At 38.7% G+C, this 20,681-nt stretch overlaps 1 protein-coding gene across 5 annotated transcripts; it reads right to left on the bottom strand.

The window, feature by feature from the left end:
- Nucleotides 1-685: 685 nt before the first annotated feature.
- Nucleotides 686-3,610, bottom strand: LOC104430512 (vacuolar protein sorting-associated protein 32 homolog 1). 5 transcript variants are annotated; one of them, XM_039308671.1, is made up of 7 exons: nucleotides 3,517-3,610; nucleotides 2,528-2,627; nucleotides 1,944-2,029; nucleotides 1,771-1,862; nucleotides 1,466-1,553; nucleotides 1,197-1,350; nucleotides 686-965 (listed from the first exon to the last, which is right to left on the bottom strand). In XM_039308671.1, the coding sequence occupies exons 1-6, from the start codon at nucleotides 3,589-3,591 to the stop codon at nucleotides 1,201-1,203; spliced, it is 591 nt and encodes a 196-aa protein (XP_039164605.1). In that variant the 5' UTR covers nucleotides 3,592-3,610; the 3' UTR covers nucleotides 686-965; nucleotides 1,197-1,200. The 5 variants fall into 5 exon arrangements, with proteins under 5 accessions (XP_039164605.1, XP_039164606.1, XP_039164607.1 ...); XM_039308672.1 differs by having other exon boundaries at nucleotides 1,944-2,050; nucleotides 3,407-3,537; XM_039308673.1 differs by having other exon boundaries at nucleotides 3,407-3,537.
- Nucleotides 3,611-20,681: the final 17,071 nt, after the last annotated feature.

Genomic DNA, 20,681 nt, shown 5'->3' with positions numbered 1-20,681 from the left:
CAAATTCTGGCAAGCACATTTTTAACTTTTGAGCTGGTGGAGTCAACAATTAAGAAGCTACCGGTGATTTTAGGCTCGTCCTGAAGTAAATGAAATTCCACTATCTAGTAATAAAAGGTTGGTCGATTTCAGCGGGTATACGGTGATGAGACGTCCTGTGCAAATGAGCCATTCTAATCAACACCGCCTTCAAACCAGCCCCACAACAACAGTAATTGACCCCGCCAAATGTACAGGACCAACAAAAGATAACATAAAGCCTCAATAAAAGGAACCCCTAGTCCTAGATTAGCCCTTTTCATGGTACCGAGCTCCCAACATGATAAAATGATAAAAAGACACGCCACTTTCAGTGTTAAAGAACATAAAAACCTTAGCTCCTGACTGCCATCGTCAACATGGATACCTATGAACTTTTAAAAAATCTTGCATTATCCGTGGATCATGCCACAAGTATCAAAGAACAGATGATCATTGTAGAGTCATTGGCTGCACAATAAGAGACATGCCTGACCAGATTCTCCTCCCTCTAGGGACTTGACATAACCACCCAATGCCAATACCACGAGTGAATAACTAAATAACCAACGTATCTTCCAATGGAGGTATGATAAAGCATATCGCTTATGATGAAGAAGCCCTCCTCAAAGATTAGACTGCATTAATCTTAATGGGGGCACACAGAGAAGATAAAAATCTAGCCTGAGATATTCAGAGATGTCCTCCAAACATTAGGGAGAAGTTTGATGTTCAACAATAAGTTGAAATAAAACACACCGAAAGCACCAGAAAGCGAAATACAGGTCTCAAAGGAACACAATATATAATCCACGCCACCTTCACAAACATGTCTTTCCAGTATGGAACCGAAGAAAAATATGAATGCATACAGGCAGCAGTGAGAGTATTCCTTATTACAGGTTGGACAAGTGCTACACAACCTCAATTAAATATGAGCAGCGGACCTGCGGAATGTAACTGATATATCAGATCACAATGACAGTATAATAAAAAAGCCACAAAAAAAAAAAAAGTCTTCCCCTATGCCACTTATCATTGATAAGAAATAAATCATAGGCAGTCAAGGAAACCATGGAATTTCGGTCAACTTAAGAGCTTGGTTACCTAATTTAATGATAGACCAACAACAATGAAATGCTTAACAGTAGCTCTTGAAAACATAAGAGAAGATTGACCTGCTCAAAATGCCATCTCATCAGCAAGCTCATCCTCCTTGCCTGTCCCCTGAGGAACAGGGGGAGCTGGAGCAGAAGCTGTTGCGGCAGGCAGGAGGAGCTGTTCTTCCAACTCAGGGCCTTTCAGTTCTTCAAGCTCTGCCTCAAGCTCATCCTGGAATTGCAAAGTGATTAGAGATGAGCATAGACTTTCCTGAAGGTAGTTTGAGATCCACCCGACCAGTGATCAAAAGCAAAACTTAAATCAAACAAGGCTTGAGGATGGTAACCTCATCAAAGACAGCTGCTGCACCAGAAGGAGCTGACAATGCCTCTTGCACTTGTTTCATAGTCTCATTTTGTTCATTAATTGTATCCCTGATATTGTTCACATCGTTGATATTCCCGTGATAAAATGGACATCGGTAAGCTTTCTATGATTTACGAGCAAAAGAAAGCATGACAGTGGAGCACCCAGCAAATTCAAGCTCCGGAAGCAGCAATGAGAAATTGACGCCGCATTGCATAGAAAAATGAAAGATTTAATAAAATCAGCACTCCACAAATCAGAAAGGAGAACAAACGTAGGACATACATTGCCTCCTGCATTGCTTTCATTGCAGCTGCTCTGGTTCTCAGAGCATCCACAGTCATGGTTCTTGCTTTAGCTCCTTCTAACATTATTATCTGGATCATTCACATATCAGACATCTCTTCCTAGAAGCAGATTTCAAGGAAGTTCTAAATCACTGAATCTTGATGGCTCACCTGATCGCGAATCGGAAGTTGGAAATATCTAAGCTGCTCAATTCTCTGTTCATACAGCCTCTTCCTCTTCAAGCATAGAATTGCCACTGCATTCCCAACGGCACAACCTTACGTCAATAAGATAACAACTTGCCAACTTTCATAATGGATAAATGCCATCATATAGTTTCAAGTATCATGTGAAAGGAAAAAAAATCTTGCATAGTTGCAAGTCAAGAGTTACAAGGAAAAAGAAAACAAGCAATATAGGTGAAATGATAGGAAATTGAAGTTGCAGCCACAAACAACAAAATGTAATGGTAAAAGAATTGATTGTGCTAAAATTGTTATCCAGTAATAAGGTTACAATGATAGAAAGGAAAGTCCAAATCAGAATGCAGTGACTAGTTGAAGTGCTGTGACTGCCACAAACGAAGTAAAAAATAAAGGTAAGGACAAGTTCATGTGGATTTGTACTGAATTATGTGTACACAACTCCAATCCTAATAACCAGTGGACAAGTTGAGAAAATGAAGCAACTCCGAGAAATAACATAACAAAAGCGAGGTCATAAATACAGGAAAAGTTAAGGTGAATGAGCGTACCCCTTTTAATATTTGCTCTAGAGAGCTCCTTTGCTTCCTCAACCTCTTGAGAAGCCTTCTTTATAAGAACCTTCTCCCTTTTCTCCAGCATTCGGAGTGTCTGTACAGAAAGGAGGACAGAGGGTACAACTGAACCAGTCAAATATGCAAATGATAACCTACTGTAATTATATGTGTAGACTAAGCAAAGCCTACAATCTAATAAAATAAATCCACATCTTAATAAAGAGATATGCAGATGCAAGTGTTTTACCAACATACGTACCTGAAGTATGCATTTCTTAACTACTGCCAACATTAGGGGAAATTGAAATGAAAAAGACTCTCCACATAAAAGAAAGGGCTCTTCGGGAAATTTTTACAAATACAGATAAGTCTTCTAGCCGTCAAGTAATCAGATAAAAAATCTCAATGCACTGAATAAATGTGTGATTGTGTGCCTTGGTTGAACTAGCAATCATAGCCGCAGATAACTTCCCCACATGAACAAAACAAGAGCTTACAAACAGCTTTCGCTTTCAGGGGTAAAATCAGCCGCAAAGCTTATGAAATACTATGAATATCCAGCCAATTATGGAATTATGCGGTTGTATATCGATACCATACACAATCCCATCGAAGTGTCAGTTGCTAATACTGAAGACAGACTCAAAAAGTGAAACTATTGTCGGAAGGCTAAGAGCCCCAAGCCCGGTCTCGATTGGGAGCTCAGGGAGGATATCTAGTCACCAGTTCTCCCAAAAAAAAAAAAAATCAAGAACCATTTCTTCAACCATCGGAGAAGAGAGATCACTGATTGCTTGATTACTAGTAGTAATCATCTCCATTCAAAGCACCCACAAAAAAACCGAAAAGTTGAAATCAAGCGCAGGGAAGCACCGATCGAATCCCCGTTACCAAAGGCGGCCCACACGATCAACCGACCATGACGAACTGCAAATCAAAGACGGGTAGGCAGGAGCAAAAAGACAAAAGTACGCGATCGGTACCGCATTCAACTTCTCGATCGGGTTGAGAACCTTGGTCAGCTGACGTTTCCAGATGATCCTCTTAATAAAATCCATGATTAATCACGGCCTTCAGTGTTATAATATGTCTCGAGTTTGAGTCCATGAACGAAACCAAACCCAAGATAAATTAAAGAAAAGTGGATATTTGGACTTCAAGTTGCTGATTTGTAGAGACCAAGCCATGAATTGTAGATTACGGAAATAAAGCTACGTTGGAATCCAAGTTCAGGAAGTTTGACTTTGTGTCAAAAAAGGAAATAAAATCAAGGCTATCCTAGTAGGTGTGGGCTTCTGGAACTCGGTCAAACAACAACGGATAAGAAAAAAAGAATAAAAGGAAATAAAAGATATGATATTATTTGATGCTAAAGTTGGCTTGAATTCTAAGTGCATATATATATATATGCACGTTGTTGTGGGATGCGGAGTGGATCACAAAAAAAAAAGGTCTTGAAGCGCCGCGTGAATGCTTGGTGTTCAATATTGAAGCTCCAAATATCGAGTGCTTGAAAGTGGGCTTGTTATTTTTTTGTTCGTGCAATTACATTCGAGAAGAATTAGTGTTTGTAGCCAATTAAATCTTGAGATAAGATTTGCGTATAATTCTTTTGTGAGATTGAGAGATTATTTCTTGAGGAATTTCGAGGCTAAATATGGGTGCGTTATTGGGTGTAATTGAGGTTTGAGAAACATCGCGAGAATGTTTGAGTGAGTAACTCGAGTGTGTAATCTATTTGTATCGTTTGATCTATAATGAAATTCGTCGCTGCTCTCCGCGTGAACGTAGGTATTTACGATCAAACCACGTAAATCCGATGTCCAATTTTTTTTTTTCTTCTGTCTATACAATTATTTGATCGCTCGTTTTCCGCAACATTCAAAAAACCTCGATATCCCTATCAACACCAAAAAGAATGAATTGACCCATCAAAGATCAATCAGCTCAAGCGCAGTCAATCAGCTTGCGACAAGGATCGTGGACGTCGCTTTCACTTCCATCGTCATTTCAGAGAGTGACCATTTTCCGACGCATGCCGATTTAAGAATATGCTGAAAATCGATTATATTTTTTTAAAATAAAAAGAAAAATTCAGGATAAAATTCAAATTGAATTCTATCTTTATCACTTTACTCCATCGGTTGCTCTTCATGATTTTAAATTTTTTATATTTGTTATAATATGATTTTACTCGACCCAAAATATCTTGCAATCTTCCACGAAGGGGTCTATATTCAGAACAAGAATTTTAGCAATTGCAATTAGTTAGTCCCCTTGCGCCTTTTTTAGGTCTTACCTTGTCAGGATTGATTTTGATATCCAACCAAACTCTCATCATAAATATAAGGCATTCTGGCCTCAATTTCTAATGCATAATATGGTGAGTACAGATCATACTATCTTATCATTCTAAGACCTCTAATACCGAAAAAAAAAATTAAATAGAAGAAGGGAGAATTAGCTTTGCATAATTTGAGCACACAAATACACGATTTCATTGATGAAGGCTAGTCTTGCCTCAACATATTACAAACCATGCCTAGGGCTACGCATTGTTTTTTAAAGTGAAATCGCACCGTTGACCTTGACAATAAGATAAATAATCTTTTGGTTAAAGTAGTCAAGATAGTTAAGACAATTAAGCCTATCTTTGTCACTTTACTCCATCAGCCGCTTTCACTTCCCATTCATTTCACACCGTTGCGAATCTGAAGAGATTAGTGGATATTTTTGGAGGCCAAGCAGAATTGGGAATGTTATGAAAGTTGGGGATTTTTATAATTATACTAAAAATTTTATAATTTCATAATTTTTATAATCTTATGCTACTCAACTCAAAATATCTTACAATCTCACTACAATGTATTTAATTTAATTTAAGGAACTCAAATTCTTTTTTTTTATATTTCGGATGATGAATTTTATATTGAGCATCATCCTTTTTAACTTTTTTGTCGTCAATAGCATTTGTGTTGCGTGTTTTGCATTTTCTCCTCTTCTGAAAGTTGAATATATGTTTCAGCAGGCTCAACTTCACCTATAGAATATATGATTCATACACGTGAGTTCCTTTTCTTTCTAAAGCACATTCCACACCTTTGAAGTCGCGACATTCCTCGTGTGCAATGCACATCTTTCTTTACTACTCTTGTAGAAAACCATGAGCAAATGTTCAGAAAAATAAAAAGGATGAAATTAGAGAATGATGGTTTTATGTGATGGGCTTAAGGTCCGTCCGCCCATGTTGGGCCTAAAAGCCCGGCCCAAAAAGATTAGGGCCCATGGATGAAGGGTTACGATTCTTTGTTTTTTGGAGGGACGTATATAAGGGAGGAGAGAGAAGGATAACGTACCTTTTGACATTACGTACGTTCCTTCCTCCCTCTCTCCCTCCAAAAAGAACAGTAAGCGAAAGAGGCGACGACGTCTTCCCTTCAAGGCCAATCGAAGTCATCGGATCGAACAGAACCAAATTTCTCTTCCTCTTATCGGCATTGGTGTTTAATCCGTGGCTAACAAGGTACGCTCGAATTCGTGGTGTGCTTTAGGATCGGTGATACGTGATTTTCTCAAGCTTGTCTTCCGCATTCGTTTTAGGGGTTCGATTTAGTGTCGAATCCGGTTTTCGAGGATCCGATATTCCCAACATTGGTATCAGAGCCCTAGTTCATGTTTTCCCGACCCCTTTCATGTATTTTGATTGATTTTTCGCGAAAATAATCGGCTGATACGGATTAGGGCAAAAAATCCTGACACTTGAGCACTGTTCATCCGTTTTTTCGAGTTTCTGTAAGTTGAAATCGATTTCTGAAGGCATAAGGTAAAAGGGCTCGTCGAGACGAGTCCGTCGACGGGTCGTGCGCTGCCGAGAGATGCCGGACGCGCCCACACGCGCGGCCAGAAGCCGCTGCGCGTGGGCGCGACGCGCCCGAAGCGCTGGCTCGGCTAGCGCGTGCGCCACACACGCCGGTCGGCGAACCGGCACGTGCGCGGCGCCGCCGGCCGACAAACCAGCACGCGCCGATCGGCGAATCGACGCGTGCGCGTCGCGTGACGTCACCCAACGGTCGATAACCGCCAGGATGACGTCATCGCCGGCGGCATCGATGACGTCATCGCCGACATCGATGACGTCATCGCCCGGCGACATCGATGACGTCATCGCCGACGGCCGTTGGCGGCAGTGACCGCCGGCGACCCGACCCGACCCGACCATGGAAGCTTTTGGCGCATGCCGCGCACGTGTCGTCGACGTCTGCGTGGCGTCGGTCCGCGCACGCGCGCACGTGCAAGCTCGGTTCGTCCGACCCGGTACGACCGGTCCGACGACCGACGACCTGACCGTTGACCGTTGACCCAAAAAAAAAAAGAGAAAAAGATTGTGTTTCTTTTTCAATTAAGTCTATGTGGATTATATGTGATCCCTTATTTATTCTGCATTTGTTGCAGGAACTATGCCTCCCCTTAGGTTGCGCACACCTATTCGCGCAATTACCGATGAACAAAAGGAAAAGCTTTCTAAGTTGATAGCTGAGCTGACTGATCATCGATGGGAGAGTGGTGACTTAATTGATCACGGCCTTGAAGTTAACGGGAAAATTCAAAAGGTCATATGGAATGGCCGAGTCCTATGCCACGGTTTGAGATGGTGCAATTTTTCATGAACACCCTTCCACCGAACGGCAAGGAGTGTTGAATCGCATATGGGATGTCAACAGAGTTGCTTCATATAGGAAAGTTGTGATGGATTTTGTAAATGAATATTACTAGATTGTTACAAGGGAAAAGATCAAGAAATTGAACAAAAGAGGATCTTTCCTAATCCGTGTGCTGACTTGGTGTTAGATGTATTGGCTGATCTTTGTAAAGTATGCTTTGTGGACATATTATGTAATGTTTACTACCTGATTGTTGTTGATGTAGCAACCGATATGTTAGTTGTATTTATGTGAAAGCATTATTGTTTTATTGGATGTCAATTATTATATGCTTTCTGTTATTGCCGGTTGCTGTGGGTAGTTCATAGAAGTTTTTGTAGCTTCACAGAATTTATTTTGCATAAGACAATTATATTAATGATAATTTTAAGTTAGGATTTTTGGAGGATGGTTGGAAACGTAGTGACCTTTTGATTCCGAAACCTTACTTGAAATTATTCATTAATATGATGGGTCTGTGCAAAAAGGATGCATAAATGATAGGCATTAATAATTTGTGCATATATGTCTTATGTGTTCGAGATCAATGGCTTGACCACAAAGAGCATAGTTGCCGAGCTGAACAAAGGTGAAAAGCTCAATGGTGACAACTATGAAATATAGCACATGAAAATCCAATATGTGCTGGAAGAGCAAGAGGCACTAGAAGCTCTTAACCTAACCATGGTAGAACCTGAAGAAGGAAACACTACCCAGCACAAAAGAGATAAAGAAGTTTTTGCTGCATGGAAAAGAAAGAACTCTCTTGCTCGCATTACGTTGCTGAGCAGCATAGACAATGACGTCATGCGAGAGTTTAGGCGTTTTGACAATGCCAAGGAAATGTGGGAAGCATTGGCAGCAAGATTTGGTCATACTTCGGTGACCAGACTGAGGCAGCTCACTATTAGGTTTGACTCTTATAAGAAGCCTCATAGTCAGACCATGAAGCAACATCTTAGAAAGATGTCAAACATGATAAATGAGCTGAAAGATGCTGGCCATGTCCTGACAGATGAGCAGCAAGTGCAAGCAATGATTCGTTCCTTGCCTCAGAGTTGGGAGCATATGAAGGTGCACCTGACCCATAATGATAATATCAAAACCTTTGAGGATGCTATGCGTCATCTTGAGCTGAAGAGGACCGCCTCTTGGCGTAAGCCAAGTTGAACTCTATCATGCTAGTTCTAGCTCACATGGAGCTTCGAGCTCCAAGCGCAAACGTCCTAACTGGTTTGATAAAGGGAAAGGCAAGGGAAGAGGTCCTTCAGAAAGAAACCCAAGCTTAACCAACATGAAAGAGGAAAGCGTCCTCGAATGAAGAAGCTTATAAGGGTGAAGTGTTACAACGTGACAAGAATGGTCACTATGCTCGCGATTTGTCGTGAGCTAAAGAAGGTAAACACCCTTTGTACTTTTCAGAACTTTACTTTTGTGTCGAGTTCGTATTCTTGACTGAGTCTAATCCTTTATGGACCTGTAGATTCGGGAGCGATGACCATGTAGCAAAGGATAGAGGATCCTTCGTGGAATTTCGACGAGTACCAACTGGAACTAAGTGAGTCTATGGGAAACAACTCCGAGTTGAAGTAAAAGGAATTGGCACATGCCAACGAACATGCGTGGTGGACGCACTTTATTCCTACATGATGTATTGTATGCCCGGAAATTCGTCGAATTTAGTGTCTGTTTTTAGTGTTGGTTAAACTAGGTTTTAATATGAACTTCAATAATAGGTGTGGATTTGTATTTAGATACAAACTACTATAGTTGTGGTTATTTTCTGGATGGTTTCATTGTATTAAATGTTGACTATGTTAATGCTAATGTGTGTTATTCCCTTCTCACATCTCCTAATTTGTATAATAATGATGTGAATGTGTGGCATGCTAGACTTGGTTATATTGGCCAACAACGTATGAATAGACTAGCCAAAGAGGGCTTGTTGGGTAACATTGAAAAAGTCAATTTGCCCATATGTAAGCATTGCCTAGAAGAGAAAACAACAAGGAAACCATTTGGAAAAGGTAAAAGAGCTAAATTTCCTCTGCATTTAATCCATTCTGATGTCTGTGGTCCAATGAATGTGAGAGGAAGGCATGGGGCTGTTTATTTCATCACTTTTATAGATGATTATACTCAATTCGGATATGTCTATTTGATTTCTCATATTTCTGAAGCAATAAGTTGTTTCAAAAGGTTTATGAACCTGGTAGAAAATCAATTAGACAATAAAATAAAAACATTGAGATCCGATCGAGGTCGAGAATATTTATCGATGAGTTCAGAAAATTATGTGATGAAAAAGGAATAGAAAGACAGTTGTTTATTCCGTATACTCCTCAACAAAATGGTGTTGCGGAGAGAAGAAACAGAACCATACTGGAAATGGTTAGGTCTATGATGGCGCATGCTAACTTACCTATTACTTTTTTGGAATGATGCGTTGTTAACTGCTGCCTATATACTTAACCGGGTGCCTTCCAAATCAGTTACTTCCACTCCATATGAGTTATGGACAGGTAGAAAACCGGACTTAAGTTTTCTTAAGCCATGGGGTTGTGCTGCCTATACACATGAGTCATCTCACAAGTTTGGGAAATTGTGTCCTAGAGGAAAGAAGAGTATTTTCATAAGATACTCCGAACACTCGAAAGGGTATATGTTCATAGGTGAGCAGGAAAGTGAGAGTATAACTGAATTTAAATCACGGGATGTCACATTCTTAGAGGATGAATTTCCTAAGAAGGGCGAAATATGTGAAGATTACTCCTTATTTGAAACATTGGATCAAAATAATGATATTAGTGGAGTTCGTCCAAGTGGGAGTAATATGAGAAGTGATGAATTGAATTCAACTCATTCTCAATTGCAACCCCATGATGAGACAACATCATCATTATCTAATCCAAGTGGGAGCATAATGGGGAATGATGTGCAAAGTGTATAATCTCCCATACGGCGAACAAGTCGCCAAAGTATTCCCGTCGACGTTTTGACATTGAAGGGAAACTTTTTATGGTTGCTCCACAAGATGAGGATGAGCCAAGAAATATTAATGAGGCTATGAATTGCCCTAATAAGAAAAAATGGATTCATGCAATGGAAGAGGAAATGGAGTTAATGAAATCAAACCAAGTTTGGGAACCGGTTGATCTTCCAAAAGGACGCAGAGCTATTGGGAACGAGTGGGTTCTCAAAATAAAGCGAAATGCTGATGGCTCAATAGAAAGGCATAAGGCTCGCATTGTGGCGAAGGGGTATAATCAACAGGAATGAATTGATTATGAAGATACATTTTCTCCTGTAGTGAGATTTACCTCGATTCGCATTATTCTAGCAATAGTAGCTAGTATGGATCTTGAGTTACATCAGATGGATGTAAAGACCTGCACATTTTCCTCAATGGAGAATTAGAAGAAGAAATATATATGGAACAACCTGCTGGTTTCATAGTGAAAGGCTAAGAAGAAAAGGTATGTCGACTTTTGAGATCGATATATGGCCTCAAGCAGTCATCGAGACAATGGTATATACGTTTTCATAATGCCATAATGACATATGACTTTACAATAATTGATGAGGATCATTATGTATATATCAAAAGATCCAAGGATCAATTTGTGATCATATCATTATATGTTGATGATATGCGGTGCCGAAGCAATATGGAGTTTGTTATCTTGTCAAGAGTTAGTTGTCTTCCAACTTTGAGATGAAAGATATGGGTGAGGCTGCATACATTCTTGGAGTTAAGATTTTGAGAGATCGTTCGAAGAGATCGTTGTCTCTTTCACAAGAAACATATATAAATAAGGTTCTTGAACGATTTCGTATGCAAGATTGTAAAACCATAGACACTCCTATTGTAAAAGGTGAAGGATTGAGCCATAGACTGTGTCCAGGGACTCCACAAGAGAATGAACAAATGAAACATGTTCCTTATGCTAGTGCTGTTAGGAGCTTGATATACGTTATGATGTGTACAAGACCCGACATATGTTTTGCAGTTGGAATGGTGAGTAGATACCAATCCAATCCGGGTCCCAGCACATTGGAAAGCTGTTAAGAGAATACCGAGGTATCGAAGGGGCTCTTGATTACAAGTTGAATTACCAAGGAAAGGATCTGCGACTTGAAGGCTATTCGAGATGCTGATTAGGGAGGAGATTTAGATGAAAAGAAATCTACCTCGGGATTTGCTTTCTTCTGAACAATGGCGCCATATCATGGAGTAGTAAAAGCAACGTGTATAGCCTTATCCACGATGGAAGCTGAGTTCGTGGCATTATTAGCAGCAGTACAAGAAGGAGTTTGGCTTAAGAGATTTTTGGATCATTTAGGTGTTATTGAGAAAGCTGCGAATCCATTATTGGTTAACTGTGATAACCAAGCAGCTATAGCGTACACCAAAGATCCAAAATATCATGGCAAGACCAAACATATAGATACCAAGTATAACTTTGTCAAAGATATGGTTGCACGAAAGGATGTGAACTTACGGTACATATCTACGCATAGAATGGTAGCAGATCTATGACAAAGCCAATACCTAGAGATGTGTTTTGTAGTCATGTAAAATCTCTAGGATTGCGTAGAGTCTGATGTACTGGATTGTAAATTCCCTGAGTTGTTCACATTAATGAACTTGTGTTTTTCATTATTAATGCCTATGAATCTTTGTTTGATCTTTATGCATCTTAATGCTCAGTGCATTATTTTAAGTTGAGAAAGTATGTCGGACAGATATAAGATTAGTCCACTCACACGGGTAATCGCCTCTATTTACTGTGTAATAAATAGAGATGATACTGTTTTTAAGCTTATTATCTAGGTGATAATCGAGAGCTCAAGCTTAAAATGCGTATGTCGCCTTAACTAAGTGTTAAGATGATGACATAATATTTACTATGTCCGAAAGTAAAATACCTCACATATTTTACTTTATCTGTCTATGATACCGGATGTGAGTTCTGATGAATTTTGTGAATGAGTAGATATGTGAACTCAAGTTAGACATTGGGTATATCTGAACTATTATATGTACGGTATTGAAAGGTGTAGACATACGCTCCATGGGAAATGAGTTAATACCGTAATACGTATTTCATACTACATATGCATGAGACGACCAATATGAGTGGCAAAAGTTTGATCTCAACTTTTATGCCGTGTGAGACTCTTGAGGAAAAGAGTTCCTCAATTTTAGTGCCCTCAGGACTCTTACTTATTCTCAAGATTTCTATTTAGTGTTTGCTATCTTATGATGTTACCAATGGTCATGAGTTGATTCGATCTAATGGGGCATTTCTAGAAAAGCAAGCTAGATTGAAATTGAGAGTTTGAAGGAAAGAGGAAGATCGAATTTGAAGATCACATTGTAGTTTTGTATTCACTGGTCGACCAATTATGACTGTCTTTGTGATAATTATAATTGTGAATACAATATATGTATCATTGTTTAAAAGAGATCAAGAGAGATATAAATGTGATTAATCGATCTAGGTACTGCATACTAAATCTACTCGAGTGTGATGCCCATTATGAGCTGCTATATATTCCTAACGAGATGTATAGCAACGAGCTCTCAAAGTATGCTGGTCGCACGGATTATTCACCGGTATGAATGTTGAAGAGAGGTAAAGAGAATTCTGTTCGGCCCACCATGTGCGAGTGGGAGATTATGGTTTTATGTGATGGGCTTAAGGCCCGTCCGCCCATGTTGGGCCTAAAAGCCCGGCCCAAAAAGATTAGGGCCCATGGATGAAGGGTTACGATTCTTTGTTTTTTGGAGGGACGTATATAAGGGAGGAGAGAGAAGGATAACGTACCTTTTGACATTACGTACGTTCCTTCCTCCCTCTCTCCCTCCAAAAAGAACAGTAAGCGAAAGAGGCGACGACGTCTTCCCTTCAAGGCCAATCGAAGTCATCGGATCGAACAGGACCAAATTTCTCTTCCTCTTATCGGCATTGGTGTTTAATCTGTGGCTAACAAGGTACGCTCGAATCCGTGGTGTGCTTTAGGATCAGTGATACGTGATTTTCCCGGGCTTGTCTTCCGCATTTGTTTTAGGGGTTCGATTTAGTGTCGAATCCGGTTTTCGGGGATCCGATATTCCCAACAGAGAACAAATGAATAATGCGAGGAAAAAGATGATGGCATTTCATTCATTGACGTTTTCAGTTCGAGTCCATAAACAAAAGAATGAGAGCAAACCATTAAGGTATGATGAAATTAGTGGGTGCTTAATAGTTAATATGATAATGGAAAAGCTAACCTTGTGCGGCATCTGTTGTGATGCGAAGCCACGACTCCCAACTCAATGTACACGAATCACAATCTACAGGCGCAACGTATTGCATTAGTGTGATCAACTCTTCGGACGCCATGAACTGCACAAGCATATCGCATTATTTCACTCGAAATGTCTTTCTCGTTCTGGTAAAATAACCCGACAGATAATTTTTCAGATTGCCTTTGGCCAAGTATCGATATATCAGCACCATTTCGTTGCTCTCATCACAGTATCCAATGAAGGACGCCGAGTTCTTATGGTGAATTCTCATTAGAAGTTCGGCCTACCGATTGACTACATTCTTCAAGATTAACTTGGCAATGTTTCGTAAACAATATTTTCGTTGCATGAAAATGACACCTGTTTACATTCTTTTGTCTTAATGGAACAACCTCTAAAGGGATCGTCTACAATCAGTGATTGCAGCGAGCAATGAAATCTGTACCATCTTTATTGTGCTTAGGCATGTTGTGTGTGGTATTAGGTTTATCGAAATGTGCCGGGGACGTTGATTTTCAAGAGTATGGTACGACCCTCGGTCTGGAACTCTTTGGTCCCTTGTGAAGGCGATGTGGATGGCATCTTCACCGCAACTTGATTTCACTCATTCATGATGCCTAGGTAGACATTGCCGAACCCGCCCTACCCGGTAACTGTCTTGAAGTTGCTGGTTACGCAAGTAAAAGCAATTTTATGATTTTTGTGGGGGTCGCAACCCTCAAATTTGATCAAGAGGATTATATTGGAAAATTGTAAAAAAAATTAAGACTAAATTGTAAAATTGAAAAGTTGAAGACAAAATTGGTAACTCAACAATAAGTTTATGACTTTTGTGGTAATTACCCCCTCAATTTTGGGGAGCAAAACATAATAAGGTGAAAATTTTGGGAGCAATCTATAATATACCAACCTTCATCCAACGAGTGAACTCAAACTCGAACCTCGCTCCCGGGGAGCTTCAACCCCAACCAAACTCCCGCCAAATGAAGAGCGAGAGAGAGAAATCGCGGAACCCCCGCAGCTCGAACTCCTCTTCTCTTTCGCCGCTCCCTTCACCATCGCGCAACAGAAATGGTAGATCTCTCTCTGGTTCCTAAATCTCTCAATGTAATTCGTGCTTTCATTTGTGTCTTTCGGGGGCTGATATGAGGTTAGATTACGTTTGGAGCGAGCATTTCGTTCACGATTTTGGCTAGTGTTTCGAATTTCGAGTTTTAGGGTGACACTGAATAATCGCCTGTGGCTCTCGAGTCAAACTAGTCGTTGTGTGATGCTTGTTAGTAGTTTTGGATTTAGGGCTATCTGGATCCTCTGGAATCTTGAGTGCTTGATTTTTGCTATATCGTTTCGATTTCCGGATGTTGTTTGTACTTAATTTTGTTAGCTTTTCGTCGGATTGCTGTTTTCTTGCTTAGTGACTGTGGATTGCTGGCCAGATGGTGCCGTGGATTACATATTTGTTACTTTTTGGGTTGCATGCAGTCGAAGAAACGTGGACTATCTTTGGAAGAGAAGCGAGAGAAGATGCTTCATATATTCTACGAGTCGCAAGACTTCCTTGTGAGATTCCAATGCTCCTGACTGTATTAACTGATTACCTTACAGTTCTCAACATGTTTCAGTTTGACTGAAGTTTTACTGTTTTTGCTAATTTTGTAGTCTAGAAAGAAGTGGAATCATATAATGTTTTGGCATTCCTTGTCCTAGGAAGAAAGAGAGCAATTCAACTGTTGGGAACCTACATGTACATTGTGTTGAAAATTTCCTAAAATATAGGCTTACATTAATTAATTGATTTTCTATTTTAAATAATCGGGTTAATGGATATTCTAATATTTGTTGAACCCTAAAGTGATCTGATTGAATTGGGTATTGGCATCTATTGATAACGGGCCTAGTTGAGCAGCAAAGTGTAGGCAATTGTGTTTAAGCAAGCCCGTAATGGGAAGGGCCTAGTTGACCTTGTTGATTAGGGTTTGCTAGGTCCCCTCTCTAGCCTATAAAAGAGTAGGTTATACCTATCAGTTGCTTTAATCCCATTGAAAGCTGCTATACCGAAATAGGTCATAGAGAGGAAGATCTGGTATTCCGATAAATCCCTAATTATTAGAGTGATCTATTTTCTTCAAGTGAAGCGATGACTCAAACAGGTACGCTTTAATTCCGCTGTGTTTATCGATTTTTGTGTTTTACAATCATATATGGATCCAATTCTTCTTGATTGATTAGTTATTCATGTGAATAATTTTCTACATGCGGTATCAGAGCTAATCATATATGATTGTAGAACCCAAATTTTTTTGTATGGAAAAATTCGAAATTTTCCTCTTTGAGCCGGATATGGGTATTATTTTTCGTGTGAATATTTTGCTCGAATGATCCTGAAACCATAGGGCTTTCGTTCTACATGTCGAGATCTTTCCAACCATATATAATTTACATAATTTCGTTGAGAATTGAGAGAGAATTTTAAATTTTAAATTCTAGGGTTTATAAATGAAAAAGTTCTAGAATTTTAAGTTACATTCTAGCGTTACCTTCGTTTTTCTTCTCCACTCGATGCTTTTCTTTGCGTTGCGCCGTGTCGTTTGAATTATGAACTGTTGGTCAACACACACGCTCTTTCACTCGTCGTTCTCTGATTTCGGAATCGACTCGCTCCTCTCGGCGGTTTTGTTCGGTTGCCGTGGCGAGTTCGCCCACAGTCGCTAGTCAATGCCGAATTCGTTTGCGATGAGGAGGATGGAGGGTTTGTGAAGATTTGTAAATAATGTTCCATTTAATTAATGCCCAAAAATTCGTCAAACAATATGAAGCACTTTACGACATGTGCTTCTCAAGATCATATTGCATTTATCAAGTAACAATTTTTACCACAATTTTTTTTTTAAATGGAGGGTGAGAAAAACAGTTTTAGTCCAAATCACTTAATTAACCCAACAAAAGAAAGGATAGGTGCATCAAGCACTTTAGCCTGCATGTTTCGTATTTAAGTTTAAATTACTCGTGCACCAAATACCAAACAAAGACATCCATGCAAGAACTACAATCTTTACAAGAAAAAGAATGGCACCCAAGCTGCATACTCGACCTCTACTAAAATAGAATGAAGAACACTCTAAGCAAGCACTGTAACCAATTACATCAGAAAGGGAAAACAACCCACCATTTTGTCACCTTTAGTCAATAGGTTCTCATGTTTAAATCAATAAATAAAAGTCCCTTTGGCCAATGCTCTTTTAAGGAGACTTAGTTTTGAATCCTAATATTCCATGGCATCCGCGCTTTTATCTTATTGTCAGGTGTCCACATCTATTTTGTTTGGTGCTTTTAGATTATTCTGCTAATGCTGGAAGAGTGTGTTTCTTTCGATTATCATACTATTAGTCTTTATTTTCTTCTAGTCGCCCTCATACTTTAATGGGTTATAGCTTCATCCTGATTGTCACGTGCAGCCACCGAAAATTTCTTTTGGATTGGACTCGAGGCTTGCCCTCTTTTTAGCTAATTTTTCATGACAAGGAGTGTAAACGTGCTTGCTTGATGCCGTTTTTTTTTTTTTTTTACAATAAATTTTGGTAGATTGCGTTATATGGTGCGATCATAGGATTTCACGATTTTATTCCACGTTGAACGTGTGGGGCTCACATTCAATGTTACTAGGTTGATGCTGATCTTTATGTATAGTTATCTAGCTGATCAAGCTTTGAGTGTTTTAATTGGAATAATGATTGGGGACTTGCAACATGCTTGCTTGAGAAAGTTGTGATTAATTAATCTGTTTGCTGGTTGAGTATAAAATTGTTGTTAGTTCTCACAAGCAAGCGACAGATGATTTGTCGGTTATGTTCGGCTCCAAAGTGTGGTAAGTACTTGTAAACTAATTGGTAAAGATAGTGTTGATAGCTTTTGTAATTAGAAAAGCAAGTGCAAGGAAGAGAGTTCCCATTGTTTTCTAGGAATCCTCGTACATGAAAGGTTTGTTATTCCACTAATTAGCATGGAAAATTGTGAACTCGAGCATGCAAATGTCCTAGCAGACATGAGTGCTCTGGCTAGTCTAGGACGTCTACTCCTAGTTAAATTAGCCAAGTTTGTTTGCTGGGACAGATAATGTTTTTGCGTACATGGATGCTTCATCTTTCCTGCACAAATTCGAGAAAGGGTTAATGGACTAGACTGACTGGTGGAGGACTGATTGATGAGATACAATAAAACAAAGAGTGCTGCCGTTCCAATTAACATGTGGAGGTACTCAGTCAAGTGCTTATGTTTTAGCTTGTGGGAGAAGTTCTCTCCCATCATGGGTTGGTGCTATTAACCTAGCAAAAGTGGTCCAACTTGAGGAAACACTCATCTGGACCTTAAATATTTTTGGAAAGTTTACATTTTGGATTTGAAGGAAAAAAGAGTGCTTGATGTGGGACCCGTCATGGGTTTCCGTTGGCAAATCGTGGTCCTCTATTTTGCTTCTGCTGGACTAGATCTGTGAAACATAGATGGTGTTGGTGTGATTTGGGCTAGATTCATGGGATTGAGCCTTATTGTGCAGTAGCTTTTGCTTTGACTGGAGGGTGCGTGAACAATTCGAGTTCAAGGGCTGAGTGGTTGAACGTCTTCGGTTTCTCGTGTAGGTTCGCGTTTAATGATTCACATGTGTTGGAATCTGGTGGCTAGTGTACTGATTGATGTGTGCTTTCATATCCTTGTTTGTGGTGGATTCAAGATCGTTTTTTTTTTTAATGAAATTTTAGATGAATTCCATTGATGGTAATCGTGGGTACTGCCTATGGATTGATGAACTTGGTTTTCTTTGATGGATGGTGAACTTCTCATTCAATTATGTCTCTATAAGCAATGGTCTGTGATAGTGTTTTATGTGAACGACCATTGTGTAGAAGAAAAGGGAAAGTAAGCTTAAGATTGCTAGTGGGACTTTTATTTATTGATTTAAACATGAGAACCTATTGACTAAAGGTGACAAAATGGTGGGTTGTTTTCCCTTTCTTATGTAATTGGTTACAGTGCTTGCTTAGAGTGTTCTTCATTCTATTTTAGTTGAGGTCGAGTATGCAGCTTGGGTGCCATTCTTTTTCTTGTAAAGATTGTAGTTCCTGCTTGGGTGTCTTTGTTTGGTATTTGGTGCACGAGTAATTTAAACTTAAATACGAAACATGCTGGCTGAAGTGCTAGATGCACCTATCCTTTCTTTTGTTGGGTTAATTCAGTGATTTCGACTAAAACTGTTTTTCTCACCCTCCATTTAAAAAAAAAAAATTGTGGTAAAAATTGTTGCTTGATAAATGCAATATGATCTTGGGAAGCACATGTCGTAAAGTGCTTCATATTGTTTAATGAATTTTTGGGCATTAATTAAATGGAACATTATTTACAAATTGTTAAAGTTTGTAAATTGTTGAAGTTCCTTATTGATAAAAATTAGTATATACAATTACCTGCCCAAAGGGGGTTATTGTGTATATTAATTTGAAAATTGCATGAAGATAAATTCCAAAATTAAAAGATGGGGATGTATGACTAAAAAAAAATTTATCTGCCCAAAGGGGATAAATTTTTTAAAGTTATATGTAATTCCCCTCTATATTGATATATTAGAGATGAATGATGGGGATGTGTGACTCAAAAGGTTTATCTGCCTAAAGGGGATAAATCTTTTGAGAGTTATGTGTAATTCCCCTCTATGTTGAAATAATGGAGATATATAATTTAAAGGATTTGTCTGCCCAAAGGAGATTGATCCTTGAAGATTATATGTAATTCTCCTTTATCGTCTCTATATATTGATATCATGAAGATGTATAATTTAAATGATTTGTCTGCCCAAATGGGATGGATCATTGACAATTATATGTAATTCTCATTATTATTACTTTATAAACTTCATGCTGTGAAAAATAATGGTGCATTATACACTCTGCCCAAAGGGGAGTTTATAATGTACTAATTATTTTTGTTGAATTACTTATTGTCCATAATTGATCTTGTTGCATTATGTGTGACAAACAGTTACATTTGCTGTAAATAACAATAATGCTATAGTTGAAATATTAACTTGATCAAATATTATACTGTTAAGGACTTAGTCAAAAATGGAGATAGTGTGATCGAGAATGTCATAACTGAGTCCATGTTGGTTGATCCTCTAACAAAAGGCTTACGACCCATTTTGTTTAAAGAACATGTAAAGAATATGAGTATTTTAGATTCTTTTGATTTCTTTTGTTAATGGGAGTTATACAAATTGTATTTCTGGATATTATAGTTATATGCAGATTGATAATGCTTTTATGATGTTTATTAAAGCATTTATTTTGATAATTGTTGTTGTTGATTCTATTGTTATCTTTTCTCCTATTGATTGAGAAATGGAAGTATAAAACAGTATCTTTAAACAAATTTTAATTTAAAGATGACTGGATGTCACTAATTATGAGATCTCATGTTGGATTGTGACATAGTTGTGCAATTTCATGTTGTTTAGAAATTGCGTTAATGCAATTTCATGTTGTTGAAAAATTGCATTAAGGACCGATAAGAAATAGTATATATATCGATCACATGTTAGCACTATTTCTTACTACACTACTATGCCCATGATCCATGAAAATATAATACTTATTATACGTGATTATAGAAGGTCTTGTGTTGTGGCATTTTTTTAGCACATTGATCTCCATAGTCCTATACTGAGATTATATAGGATTGGATTGGTTTTGAGATGCCGTTATTGGAATATTATTTTTTAAAAGTTGTGGCCACATAAAACAAAATTTTCAGTTATTAACCCGATAGTGTTGTTTTCAATATAAAATATTTTTCAAAATAAAATAAGTTAATTAATGTAGCCCAAGTGGGAGAATGTTGAAAATTTCCTATAATATGGGCTTACATTAATTAATTGATTTTCTATTTTAAATAATCGGGTTAATGGATATTCTAATATTTGTTGAATCCTAAAGTGATATGATTGAATTGGGTATTGGCATCTATTGATAACGGGCCAGTTGAGCAACAAAGTGTAGGCAATTGTGTTTAAGCGAAGCCCGTAATGGGAATGACAGGATTGACACCTTTGTTGATTAGGGTTTCTTAGGGTCCTCTCTAGCCTATAAAAGGGTAGGTTATACCT

This window comes from Eucalyptus grandis, chromosome 3 (genome assembly GCF_016545825.1).
Source record: "Eucalyptus grandis isolate ANBG69807.140 chromosome 3, ASM1654582v1, whole genome shotgun sequence".
Taxonomy (NCBI): Eukaryota; Viridiplantae; Streptophyta; class Magnoliopsida; order Myrtales; family Myrtaceae; genus Eucalyptus; species Eucalyptus grandis.
Note: the sequence above shows the minus strand (reverse complement) of the source record. Positions and strands in the feature narration are given on the sequence as shown.

Bases quoted from the DNA above. Each gene is read 5' to 3' on its own strand.
- LOC104430512 (XM_039308670.1), bottom strand. From the start codon at position 2,825: ATGTTGGCAGTAGTTAAGAAATGCATACTTCAGGTACGTATGTTGGTA. The intron at 1,554-1,770 runs GTATGTCCTACG...GAACAATATCAG, and splicing joins AAAGCAATGCAGGAGGCAAT to GGATACAATTAATGAACAAA. The intron at 1,351-1,465 runs GTTACCATCCTC...TTGCAATTCCAG, and splicing joins CAGCAGCTGTCTTTGATGAG to GATGAGCTTGAGGCAGAGCT.